This window comes from Mytilus galloprovincialis, chromosome 6 (assembly GCF_965363235.1).
Source record: "Mytilus galloprovincialis chromosome 6, xbMytGall1.hap1.1, whole genome shotgun sequence".
In the NCBI taxonomy this organism is placed as follows: domain Eukaryota; kingdom Metazoa; phylum Mollusca; class Bivalvia; order Mytilida; family Mytilidae; genus Mytilus; species Mytilus galloprovincialis.
This window is the reverse complement of record NC_134843.1, coordinates 101301157-101315963: the sequence shown is the minus strand read 5'-3', so window position 1 is coordinate 101315963 and position 14807 is coordinate 101301157. Positions and strand designations below refer to the sequence as shown.

General features: G+C 32.3%; 1 protein-coding gene across 1 annotated transcript in view; it reads left to right on the top strand.

The window, feature by feature from the left end:
• Positions 1-10758, top strand: part of LOC143081097 (sushi, nidogen and EGF-like domain-containing protein 1) — a 55382-nt gene extending 44624 nt beyond the window's left edge. The window contains exons 3-8 of the mRNA XM_076257333.1: positions 3434-3584; positions 5473-5550; positions 6055-6156; positions 7228-7338; positions 8794-8872; positions 10460-10758. Coding sequence (XP_076113448.1) covers positions 3434-3584; positions 5473-5550; positions 6055-6156; positions 7228-7338; positions 8794-8872; positions 10460-10583 — 645 coding nt within the window. The 3' untranslated portion in view covers positions 10584-10758. The remainder of the gene's footprint in view (positions 1-3433; positions 3585-5472; positions 5551-6054; positions 6157-7227; positions 7339-8793; positions 8873-10459) is intronic.
• Positions 10759-14807: the final 4049 nt, after the last annotated feature.

The window sequence follows — 14807 nt, the reverse complement described above, 5'->3', positions numbered from 1 at the left end:
AATTTCGAGCAATGCCATTCGGACTCAAATCTGCCCCAAGAGTGTTCACAAAGATCATGGCTGTATTAGCAGCATACCTACGAAAGTTAATGATTCAGATATTCATGTATCTAGACGATTGGCTGATCAGCAATTCAGACAGAACAGCTCTTGTAAAGCAAATACATTTTGTACTCCGTCTAGTTCAAGATTTGATACTTATAGTAAATCAGCTAAAGTCAAACTTAATACCAACCCAACATATAGAATACTTGGGAGCCCTTTTCAATCTAGAGAAAGGGATAGTAACACCAACAGAGACAAGATTTCAAAGTATTTTGGAAATAATACATGCATTACTAAACAGTCAACAGTTTCAAGCAGTAGTATTTCTAAAATTACTAGGTCTGATGGCTTCATGCATTTACCTAATACCCATGGGAAGATTACATATGGGGCCAATCCAACTTTATTTGTTAGCACTATGGAGGCCAAACATTCAACCATTAACTCAGTTCATTCCTGTACGAATGAGCTTGACAGTACATTTAAGATCGTGGACAAATCGGACCAATATTTTTAAAGGAAAGCCTTTACAGGAGCCGACAATTCAGTTGACATTGATCACAGATGCCTCAGAACTAGGATGGGGAGCTCATCTAGGAACTTGGCAGACATCAGGTATATGGCCAAAGTCTTATAAACTAAAACATATAAATTGGTTGGAATTGAAGGCTTTACAGTTATCTCTTCAAGAAGCTGTACAGTGCGTGAAAGACATGAATATTTTGATAAGGTCGGACAATACAACAGTGATAAGTTATATCAACAAGCAGGGCGGAACCCATTCGCCAGAACTGTGTTACCTAACTTTTGACCTTTACCAATGATGTATTCAGAACAAAGTAACTATCCGTGGAGTTCACATTCCGGGAAAGATAGATCTACTAACAGATGCTCTTTCGAGGGGGGGAAATCTTTTCAAGATGACAAAGTGGACACTCAACAATATGATAGTAAATATGATATTTCAGAGACTGGGAACTCCAAGTATAGATCTGTTTGCAACAGCTCAGAACAAAAAGTTAGCAGTTTATTGCTCTCCGGTTCCAGACATAGCAGCATTTCCAGTAGATGCTCTAACTGTAAACCGGAGCGGCATGTATGAATATGCATTTCCTCCTCCAATCCTTGTTCCTCGGATATTACAAAAGATTCGAGAAGAAAAAAACACTTGTTCTTCTAATAGCACCAATGTGGCCAAGACAATCTTGGTATCCTCAGATGTTGGATCTACTGATAGATATTCCAATAAAACTACCACTTCTGCCAGATCTGCTTTCACAAATTCACAATCGAATACAAATATTTCATCAGAGTCCAGAAACATTGAATCTTGTGGCATGGAAATTATCAAATTGCGCCATAAGTCAACAGGATTTTCTGAAAAAAACAGTGTATGATGTAAGACTCAGAATATATGACAGTTGGTGTAAAGAACAAAATATCAATTCCACTTCTTCAACTATACCAGAAGTAGCAGAATTTTTGTTATATCTTTCTACTGTAAGAAAATGCAAACCACAGACTGTTACAGGTTACAAGTCAGCCATAGCATTGATTCATAATAATGGATTAGAAATTTCAAACAGTTCTTAGTTAGCATAATTGATTAAAGGATTATTTAATATGAATCCAACAATTCGTCAATTGACCCCAAATTGGAATTTACCTTTAGTTTTATTGATGCTACAAAACATCCTTTTGAACCTTTAGATTCAATTGAATTAAAGTTTTTAACATTCAAAACAGCTTTTCTAGTAGCCTTTGCATCAGCCAGTAGAGTTAGTGAAATTCATAGCTTATCATTAGATGATGGACATTTTAGATTTGAAAAAAATGGAATTAAACTATTACCAAATATGCAGTTTCTTGCAAAAACACAGACTTTGAATAGGCCTTGGGAGCCATTATTCATTTCTTCATTTAATTCTTATGCAACTGATTCTGAGGATTTGAAACTATGCCCTTGCCGTGCATTAAGGATTTACATAAATAGAACAAAATCTATAAGGAAATCAAACAGACTGTTTGTTACTTACAAAAAAAAACATCATAAAGAAGCTTTGAAGGATTCTATTGCAAGATGGATTGTTAATACAGTGCGATATGCATATGAAAATGCAGATAAAGACACTTTAAAAACAGTAAGAGCACATGATACAAGAAGACTCTCTACTTCATGGGCTTTATTTTGTGGTGTATCAGCTGAAGAAATTTTAAAAGCAGCTCACTGGACATCTGAAACTACTTTCACTTCATTCTATTTGAAGGATGCTCCAGACCACCAGTCCATTTTTGCCAAGTCAGCAATTTTGGATTCTTTCAAGAGAGGAAGACAGAAATAGGTGAATACAATTTTTTAATTCCTTGTTTAATTCCTTTCCCACCTCTTTTAGTAGGGCTGCAAATTCTTTTGCAATTAGTTAAGGAGGCAGGTAAGTGGAAATATTGAAGTGAACTGGGATTTTTGTGGGTAAAAACCTTGTTCATGAAATATTTACACTTACCTGCCTCACCCGCCCTCCTCCCCTCTCGAGGAATTACTTAATATTGGTCTCGAGAAACTGAAGAGTTACACAAGGGAGATAACTGGAGGTGTTAATGTATTTATATTAAAAAAAACTCGACAAACGTATGGGGAAGTAGAGGGAAATTGCAATTAGTTAAGGAGGCAGGTAAGTGTAAATATTTCATGAACAAGGATTTTACCCACAAAAATCCCAGTTTCTGTTATGGTTTCGGTTGTATGATATGTTATGTCATCTCGTTTGTAGTGCAAATAATTATAAAAGTGTCTTCCCATAACATCATTGTCATGATGATTGTTTGGAGTTTGGAATGGTATTGTGAAAATAATTGTATAAATTTCGAGATTACATGTGCGTTACCTAAGCGCGTCACTGATTTTGATATCATGTGGTGTTTGTCCTTGGTTGAATAAGTTCGTTAATATTCTGCTGTTTGTATGTTGAGTCCGCATTTTTATAATATGTTTACGCGCTTCTCTGTTATGAATGATTTTGCATGTGTTTATGAGTTTGACTGTCCCTTTTGTATCTTTCGTCCCTCTTTGGGCTGTTAATCTGTCATAAAGTGTTTTAGCAAAATATTTAATATTGTCATAAAGCGGAAGGTTTAGCGAGCCATTTTCAACCCACATTTGTTTCTCAAAAAGGCGAGTACCAAGTCCAAATATGGCAGTTGTCATCAAATAGTTCATTTCTATGTATGTTGGCGTTTGTTTTTGTTGCAACTCAGTGTTCCTATTGTTCCTCTTAAAGGTGATTTATTTGCCTCGGTTTTAATTGATAAACCGAATTTGTTTTCTCCCAATCGATTTATGACATTTGAACACCTATATATTATTGTTGCTTTTATTTTGTATCTGCAGGTTGGATTTGATGCTGGTGACGGAATACATTTTTATTCTGTAACAGGATCACAAACACCCGGTATTATTAATATAACACAGATGTCTAATATAGGAATTCCAGGAAAGTTTATATTTGGTGTTGACCAAGCAACCATAGAACAAGTTACATGTAAGAAATAAGATGTATATTTGCATTTTTGAAAATGATACATGTATTCAACTTGTCATACTTGAAATATAATCTTCAAAGAAAAATAGAGGCATTTCAGAATCTAACATTTTATAAAATGCTATAAAATGCTATAAAACCGGGTTCAATCCACCATTTTCTACATTAGAAAATGCCTGTACCAAGTCAGGAATATGACAGTTGTTATCCATTCGTTTGATGTGTTTGGACTTTTGATTTTGCCTTTTGATTTTTGATTTTCCTTTTTGAATTTTCCTGGGAGTTCAGTATTTTTGTGTTTTTACTTTTTAAAGTTAAACTGTTTTACAGTTAAATACAAAATGAGAAGATATTTTTTGATTGCCAATGAAACACTCCACTAGGAATAACATGCCACAGAAATTAACAACTATTGATCACATAAGGCCTTCAATAATGAACAAAGCCTATACTTTATAGTAAGATATAAAAGATCAAATGGCAATGTTGAAAAATACCGCTAAAATGACACCATTGCGTACTGAAATACACTACAAATAAACATAACAGTAAGAACAAAGAAATATATAAATAAATGATGTAATAGTATATAACCACATGCAAACCAGTATAACAAGGGACACCACCGATAAATTTACGACAGTTCATCAGGAGATTACAATAGAATTATAAACTGAGTGTCACACGAATGTATCAACGCCACAAAAAGTGAAGTACTTTCTGTGACCGTTTATTTTATCACAGGTAAATTGTTAAAAATATAATACAAAAAGGTGATTGAGTTTGAAATGGTTTTAGTTTATGTTTTTTTCTAACAATGACAGGAATATCAAAATTTAATTGTGTTTGTTATTATGTAATTATTTTTTAGTTTCTTACTAAACTAACCATGTCGGGTTTTCTTTTGAACAATATGGAATAAAAACTGTTTATTAACAACTTTTAAGCGTTTAATTTGTATTCTGCATTTATTTTGAATCTTTCACCATTAATTTCCGTATCTGTTCCAGGCCAAACGTTTCAGATTTTTCCTCAGCGTCGTGTTGATTTAAATTCTCACCGTGTATTATGGTGGTACACAACACTACATGAATATCCATTGATTTTTTTTCCGATAAAGTGTGATATTCAAGTTTTCATTTTTTCTTTTTATCTTTTACTAAGATATTATAGATTAAATTATATGTTGGATAAATGCAATTGCGAAAGCAAATAGTTTATTCAAATTGTATCCAAAATAAAAACGAGCCGAGTAAATTTTAGTCGAGGTGTTTGGTACCACCTTAAGATAAAACACGGCCACTATCCCTGTAAATCAGGTAATACAACTATGTGTTTTATTCTAATAGTAGTAGCACTATACTTAAAAGGTACGTAAGCATTGTCCTGAATGTTCAATTCATATTTTTCACTTAAGGTATGATCATCTCAGCAGTCGGTACCGTGGTGCTTACATCACTTATAAGAACCTTTCTTAAATTGTCCGTAAATATATATTTTGAAATTATAAAGAAACAAAAGTTTTAACTCACTCAGACAAATTCGACCTTTAGGTTATATGGATTTGGCTAATTTGTTATGTCCGTTTTTATTTTAGAGCTTTAACTGTTTCAGTTTACGTTCTTATACATCCTCAGCTTTCGGATTTTCGGCTTTATGAATTCTTGATAACGTTAAATACAGAAAGCGTTTCCGACGCATGAAAATTATAATGTGTTGCTTTTCTTGTTTTCTTTTGGAAGTCCCTACTCATGATTTAAGTCAAAAAAAGTTTTCAAATTTCTCATTTTCACTAATTACAAATTAGCCTTCAGTTTCTGTTGTTGAAGGATTGTTGTGACATTGCATTTATCCAACATATAATTTAATCTATAATATCTTATTTTAGCTGCACAGACTTCTACATTAGCTCTGTTATCAGGAAGACAAACCACAGAAGATACAGCCACAGAACAGATCGTAACAAGTCAGTCAAATTGATGTTTTCCTAAACATATATTAATTAACTATATTGAACATTGAATATTTCGACGTTGTTTGATTTATTTCCACATCAATTTTTCTAAGCTGTCGAGTGATGTTTCTCTACTGTTAAATTAAATGCGTTTAGGAGATTCTGTCCTTAAACTGTAGGAGCATGGTCTGAAAATCAGTCAAATAACCGATATTGACTTCAAGGTGGTAACAAACACCTTGACTAAAATTAATTAAGATAATTTAATTTTCCAAATCTTTTGACAAAATATTTACAGTGAACCTTTGACAAAATAGGAAAATTTCGAAAAAATTAAAGCACACACTTTATTGGACAAATTTCATTGAAATCATAGCAGTTTGACAAACACCAATTTTGATTATTCTGAAGCTTAATATTCCCCTTGTAATAAAATGTTCAGCTGATTTTAGGGAGTTATCTCCATGACTTTTTCTCTTAAAATGATGATTTTTCATTCATCTTTTTTTCTTGCAGACTGTTTTGGTAACCCATGTCAGCATGGCACATGCCTATCTTTAGAACACACATTTATGTGTTTGTGCGACCTTGGATATGAAGGATTGCATTGTCAAATAAGTAAGTCCATATGTATACTTGGTACAAATAAGGCTTGTTAAAAACGAAAAAGAACCCGATTCCATTAGTGTGCACATTATGCAAATGTAACACAAATTAAATGAATGTATTAATATAATGTTGATAAATATTACATCAAATGATTACAAGAAAATATCGATTTTTTTATAATATGAATCTACAACTAAACAAACTGTGCTACTTTGCATGCTTTGACTGCGCACGAAGTGTAAAAATTAAAATTACAAAAATACTGAACTCCGAGGAAAATTCAATCGTAAAGTCCCTAATCAAATTACAAAACACATCAAACGAATGGACAACAACTGTCATATTCCTGACTTGGTACAGACATTTTCAAATGTAGAAAATGGTGGATTGAACCTTGATAGCGCTAAACCTCTCACTTATATGACAGTTGCATCAAATTTCGACTTATAATGTTGACAGTGATCCTCTACAAAATAAAAACTTTAACTACAACAAACAAACTACTTAACAATGTTGGTGATAAAACCGTTTGATAGCTTATGATTTATCATCTCTACAATCATGAGGAGACCAATAATAAGTATAGCCAATATCATCTATGGCCAACATTTCCTCAGGGTGTTGGAGCATATATGTGTTTTCTTCTTTCATTTGAGATGTATCCTCAGTAAGAAGTTTGTTGTTGTTTTCCTTCTGCATAAAAAAAATGACTTCCATTTGGTCAGTTTAATTAAATTTTTAATTATTCAGCTTTAGATATAAAAAAGAAGATGTGGTATGATTGCCAATGAGACAACTCTCCATCAGAGACCAAAATAACACAGAAATCAACAACTATAGGTCACCGCACGGACTTCAACAATGTGCAAATCCCATATCGCATAGTCAGCTATAAAAGGCCCAGAAATGACCATGTAAAACAATTAAAACGAGAAAACTATTTATATAATTTTTGTAGGTATGTTTATATGTTTAGAACTTCATTAACCAGTGCAGTGTTTTGTTATACCTCGTGAAATGTGTTTAGTTCGCTACCGAGTTAGATATATGAATGTAGATGTGTATTGTTTATTTTGACAGATACAAATGATTGTGTAACAGAGCCATGTCTATATGGGTATTGTGTGGACAAAGTCAATGACTTCGTTTGTGAATGTGGAATGTTATTTAATGGTAAACGATGCACAAAAAGTAAATATACAAATATACAATGATATATAAATTTAAAAGATTAAATTTATTCAATACCATACATGACATGTTTCATCAGCTACTACAAATGGCCTGATTGATGGATTTATCTTTTTGTGTTTAATGCCAATTTCAACTCGTTTTACTCTTCATGGCGGCTAGATTTGATCAGCGTAGGTAGTTGGAGTGACCACAGAAAATCACTGACCTTTAGTATGAAAACTGGCACTCTTATCAACTTCCACTTAGTCACAGAGGCGACTACTGCAAATGGAGTGTCTAATTAATCACTGTTATCCTAGAATTTTTCACACAGTCTATATTCAAGATTTGTCAACTGGCTTCAAAATTGTACCGCTTTAACTTTTTGTTTTTTTGCAAATCAACTTTTTACGCATATTTATAGCAAAAATCAAACTAAAGTTTCCCTATTAACAATGACTCGACATTCAGCGTAAAATCCTATCGGTATTTTTGTTATTTCACGTTTTTCCTGATTCATGACTACGAATACGACAGAACACTGAGTGTTAACCTCATATTAGCGACGACATGGGTGTCTCTAATGGCGCAGAATAACCAATGTCTACAACGGCATTGTGTGATTCATCCTTATCAACTTGTAGTTTCTGAAAAATGTTTTGTAAATTGTGAATTTTTCTTTTCGTATTTTTGTGAATGACGCTGTCTATCCTTCGATTTGTGATCTTTGTTTTTTTTATATATGTAGAGAGAGATAATATCTAGCTCGATTTCACAACACTTATTATCAAATAATACTTATTGTAGCGGTCATATTTTAAACAATTGGTTATGAAAAATAAACACACAAACCGTTTAAGATAAAAACACACAATACACCTATTGTAAACTTTGTCAGAGTTGTAACTGAGTTTGCTAGCAGTCTGTAGTGTCCAAAGCATCAATAGCCAAGGTTACGATCAGTACGCTCCTCTTCATCCTTGGCAAATCAAGCCAACATTAGTGATTACAATGCTGAGCCATTTGCTGGAAAATAACATTCTTGTCCATTTCGACATCGTCATTCTTGACCAATGGCAATATTTGAACTCTCTTCAATGTGAAGGTTTAACAATGGCCCTTGGCTAGCGAAGATGCTTGGGCAAAGAAGGGGGTAAAATAACATCACATGCACATATGTTTTAAGTGGTCAGAATCATTGTAAACATTTATTGTTAGAAAAACTATAAAAACGAATAACTATATCAATCATACAGTTTACCATATTTGTTTTTTTCGTTAATAAGGCAGTTAGTTTTCTGCTTTGAATTAATTGTTTTATATTTGCATTTCGGGGCGTTTTATAGCTGACTATATGGTGTAGATAATTCTCTTCATTGAAGAACTTACGGTGACCTACAGCTGTTAACTGCTATGTCATTTGGTTTCATGTTTAATTATATTACATAGAATACACAAATATTTTCATTGTAGTGAAGACTTGGGCTATAATTACAACAACCGTATCATCTGTAGTTTTATACGTCATGTCGTGCTGCTGTTGTGTTTTTTTGTAAGTATATTTATCACACTTGTCATATCATTCAATTATTCATTCATCTTGAAATATGTTTGAAATATATGCCACTTGGCATAAGGCTAACACCAAGCTATCAATTTAAACAAACTAAGACATCGTTTCACTGTTAAAATTAATAAAAAATAGTGGAAAGAGAAGAAAAAAAACCAAACAAATATTGCAATAAATAAAACGACATGCTACATGTAGGGACAGACTAAAATCAAGCACTGTATAACAAAGTTTAAAATTACCGCAACGTTTACTTAGCTCTACAAAACCTTCAACCGCATTTGTTTTTGTTGGGGGTAAACCCATTCAAAGAGCTAATAAGATTTAAGATTTCAAGATTGTATTGTACACTCTGACAGTTTACACAATTTGGATCACCTTGGAAACAAGTGTGATTAATCAAATTTCTTGTAGTGAATGATACTATTTACATGTTATATTTAACATTGTCATAAAAGCGGAAAATTTGGCTAGCCACAAAACCAGGTTCAACCCAGCATTTTTTCTTAAAATGTCCTGTACCAAATGACCATTGTTACATTATAGTTCGTTTCTGTGTATGTTGCATTGTAGTGTTTTATATTTTATGTGTTTCCCTCAGTTTTAGTTTGTAACCCGGATTTGTTTTCTTCTCAATCGATTTATGAATTTCTAACAGCAGTATACTACTGCTGCTTTTATTTATACTATATGTTTTTATAAGACGAAATGTTTTTCTGATGCAGCGAATTCTGCAAATCCGAGTAAATCCGGGTAATTCAGTCTTCGATTACAGTAATTTATATCAGTTAGAATTATCAACCTGTCCATTTCGCACAATACATGTAGGCGTTCAGAAATGTCACCACAAACATTACTTGAAAGGATGGCATAAACCAAAGCAGTTTCTGCTTCTTATTATGTTTACATAAGACAGAAAATATTATAAATTTTAGGTATCATTTAATTATCTAATTTGTTTACGGATATTATGAAGTCATGCTTTTTTTTGCATCAAATTCATATTTGCAAAGTTTCGATAACATTTTGTTTTATTTAACTCTTTTAAATTACAGTTTGGTCTTAGGAGTCTTAGGGCAAAACAATTGTACATGCAACATTTTCACAGAACAATATTTTTTTAATAGTTCTTCTTTATTGCATTTTTAGTGTATTGTCAATCTGAAGTATCTGCCTATTATTTCAATGTAAAACAGTGTCCACATTTGCAAACTAAACAACACAACATAATTAAATGGTATGGTCATCTATAAGAACTCTGCAGAATCAACCCTGTACAAAATCAGATAATACAACTCTGTGTCCACACTTGTTATATATCAATGTACAGGGAGAGAGAGAGAGAGCGATTTTTTTTTTCGTTTTATAATTAAGTTTGATTGTCTTTTGCCTTCCTGTTTGGATCAAAATTAAAAAAAGGCTCGTTACGTCAGATTCTAAGGTTCAGTTACCACCAATTAGATTGTGGTCTACTTAAAATCACTTATAACCAAATAAATGGTACAGCGCAACGTGATAATTAAATTCAAGTACACGACTAAATTCTAATGATGTTGATAATTATTTTAGGTGTAAACAGAAAAACAGTGATTCCAAAGCCAAATCATCAGTTATACCGCACAAACAAAAACCATCTCCAAGAGGAAAACCGGTACCATCTAAGGCGGGAAAACGAAATGCGTGGGTGGTCTGACATATATATTGTCACATGACAATATACTGCATCCAATGGCGATGATAAAATGGAGGAAGATGATGATTTGTACTTTCATTTTTAATTTACATTTGAGACAAATTTATGCAAATTCTTTAATATTTATATGATTCTGAGATATTTAAAAGAAAAGTTTAAACTGAGTTTTACCCTGCGTATTGCTGTGTGTTTTTTTAATCTTCATTGGCTAGAGGTAAAGGGGGAGTTGAGATCTAAAAAATACAAACATGTTTGACTATACCTGTAGAAAAGAGATCCTATAAGTTTAAGGCATCATTGTACTAAAATTGCGGAAATCACTTTGTGATCCTATAAAAAAAAATTATTAGTAAAGGTCATCTTACCAATGTTATAATTTGGTCTCTAAATATAGTTTACATTGGCACAAATATCGATTTTGTCATCAGCAAAATAAGACATAAATATTTTTTTTTCTTTTCAAACGGGATGTATAGAGATACATGCAAGTACATGCAAATGTTTTTCTATAAAGATGTGTTTTAATTGATTTTAGTCTCTGATGCATGATTTTTTTTATAGTGTTACTATAAATTTACACTTCTTCGGTCTATGAACAGCCAAATTATTAATTTTGTCTGTTCCCGCTGAGCATCCCGGGGGTTCTCTCAGAGTAGTTCGGCTTCCTCCACCATAAAAACAGACTCTGCCTGGTGTCCTAGCACTCCCTCGAGTTGGGTTGGAGATCGTTCTTGTAAATGTTGAACATTGTAAATATGTTAATGACACATCTCCATTAATCACTATAAGGAGTGTTCATGGTTTCCACTGTACCCTCGCAGCTCTCGAGGGTGCTACGTATTTACATACATACAAACCTTACAACATAATTATTTTCATTAACCTGTGTATATCATTGTATATTGCAGCTTTTTTTCAAGGTTATTGTTATTTTTTTGAAATTGTTAAACAACTCACAGCGGTATACTACTGTTGCCTTTATCCATTTAACCCTTTGTTTCTTGATGTTGTATTTACACTGTACCATGGATCAAATTTATTCGATTAGTCTATGTTAACTAGTGTTAATATGTCTATTGATTGTTAGTACTTTGCTTCTGTCATAATTTGGTTTCAAAACTTTCGATTGTAAATAATCCCCCCCGCCATTTCCCATTACGAGGCCATTTGTAAATGTGTATACAAAAAATTAAAAATCTCGCGCTTCATATACACTTTATTAATCCTCTGTGTAAAACATTACGTGTCTACGACGAATCAAAATATGTGTGAAACGGTTGTTCCAGCCAATCAGTATTCGGGCCAAAAAGATTCGGATTATTACGGATCATATAACAATGCCCTTGAGGAACAATATTCAGCAATTAGAATAAAGTGTTGGTGTAGTTAGGTTATTATTTCGGATTACATCAGTTGTCCTTAAAGTTTTTGTTACATCTACTTGTAAATTTATTGAAATGATTTTATGTAGTTTGCCTTTCATTGAGTTATAAATAACTATGTAGCATTATGGTTTTGCCTATTGTTGAAGGTTTTACATTAACTTGTAATTGTTTACATCTGGGTTCTACTGTCACACATTACTTTGGTACTAAATTTTATATTTCAAACTGTCTAATTATATTGACTTCTTTTGTGTACATTTCGTATGCAGCAGGCATATCTAATTTATTCAATACTAATAATGATCTCAAAGTTCGCTATGAATTCACATGTCCGAAATAATTATTTTTATTTAAAATAACTAATTTGTAACACTGATATTTTATATTTGGACTTTATTAAATGAATTTTGACTTTATCAATTTGTTTATGTTTACTGTATTGAACTGCCGACTTGTGTGTGAATAAAGAGCTAGTACCCCGCATTGTGAATCGTTCCCAAAGACGAAATCCCACTCGCAAACCGTTCTGGCAATGTTTATCTGGAAAAGTACAAAATCTTTCTTACTACTACTACTACTACTATTTTAATGAATTGTTGTCTTATTGTAATGTTTGACAGCAACTAAAATGTATCAATTTTATAATTAACTCGCCTTGCCCGATGTGCCAGTGGTAGTAATAATAAAATAATAATCTATTTTATTATTGTGTCACATATTGATTGACATACATATCATACAACAATATTAAAACATACATAGAACAATCAATACCCAGCCATATCATTTGGCTTATGAGACACATTACACAAAATATACATGTTCTTAAAAATCATACATCTAAAACTTCACATATATATGTGAAAATATGTACATTAAGATATTGCGGGGGGGGGGGGGTCAACTGATATGCATAATTTAAATAAACTCAATGAATTAAAATAATTGTTCAGGGTTAAAAATTTAAGTAAAAAATTTATGTCGCATGAAAGTAGTTAAAAATTATGTAAATAATTTACGTCGCATAAAAAACTTATGAATACTTTTACATAAAAATGGCTGAATCTCGGAGCAATTCGTGATTTGTATAAATTTTAAATCGTCATTCAAATTTTCAAAACTGTTAATATGTTGTGAACATTCTGAGTAAAGGTCAAATCTTAAGTCATTATATAGACAACAGTTCAATAAGAAATGTTTCTCAGTTTCAACACTTTCGTCAGAGCAATAATCACATAAACGGTCTTCAGCAGGTATTGGCGGCTTGGTGTATCTTCCAGTCTCGATGGCTAACGGGAGCGATCCTGCACGAAACAGGGCCATAGTATTTCCCATAACTTGGCGTCCGTTGTCAGTCGTCTTCATCGTAGTCTGTCTTCTTCTGTTAACTTTTATATAAATCTTCTCCTCTGAGAACTGACAAAATTTGGTCACAATCATCTAGTTTAAAACTGTGCCCGATGACCCGCCTGCCAACCACGATTTTGGTCGACACGGCAAAAAATATAACAAATAGTTAATGCAGTTTGTTTGTAATTTTGAAAACTGTTATAATTCATTTGTAATTAGAGAAAATCTGAAAGGGCAGAATTGTTAAGATCTTCCAGCGTTACCTATTGTCTATTTACAACAAAACTGCCAGACGACATTCTAAAGGAGACATTTGTCTTGCATTGCGAATCTTACATTTTGTTTTTTTAATGTCAACATGGCTGAAATCGGCGATAGACTTTTTATTCACGTTATTCGCCCTTGAATGACGGGTTTTACATTTGATTTGCGTTTGTGTTTGATATCTTCATAACTGCAATATATCATAAAAGAATCTTAAAAAGCAAACAAATAACCATTGGGATATAAACTGCAAATAAGTCTTTGTCCGAATTCTTTAGTCTAATCTATATCAACAATGGTCTTTTCCAATTTGTTGTGTTTTTGCTTTTTATCCTGAAAACTGTGATAGATAAACAGACAATTTGATATTACAATAATGATCAGCAAGACATATTCTACACATAGGTCAGCATATGGAAATCGTTTGTAGACTCTTTAAATTGGAAATATTACACCTTTATGACGATTTTTACCAATTTATTGCGTTTATTTACTATGATCTTAAAAACTATAAAATTCAGAAGGAAGCTTTAAATTACAAAATATACCTGCAAGACAAAATCAACAAACAAGTCAAAATTTGACAAATTAGATAGTAGACACTTTAAGGGGAATATAAAATATAAATATGGGGTCACCGTTCATTTAGGCTTACAATCTGCCTCCGAAAGAAGCATACATTTTTGTTAATGTCCTTTTTTCTGTTGAACGTATAGGAGAAATATTGGTAATATCAAAATAAAAAAGAACCAAATTACAGAAATCGCTTCATTTTTACAATTATTTAGTTTATGTACAGCTTGTTTGAAAACAATAATAAAAAATATAGGTCACCGATGAGTTAAAAAAGATATTTCAATTTAAACGTCAAAAATGACATTTTTGCACCAAAGGGAGATAATTTGGAGCTTTTTTTTAATGATATAAACATTATTTAAGTCATCTGTGGTCAAATCAAATCGATTTGTCTGGGTGATTTTTGTACCAAAGTAATGACTAATAGTGTAATAAATAAAATTTGTAATGAAATTTTTTTTTTAAATTTTTTGCTAAATTTTTTATACCCGCGAGCCACCTTAAATGATGTGGTTGCCAATAAATGAGTATTATTTTACTACCTTTTGTGCAAAAAACTCAAGATTGTTTGAGTATGTCCATTGTGAAGATAAAGAAAAAGGCTATCGGACTAAATTTTTGTTTACTGTTAAAATTTGTTTTGTTCAAA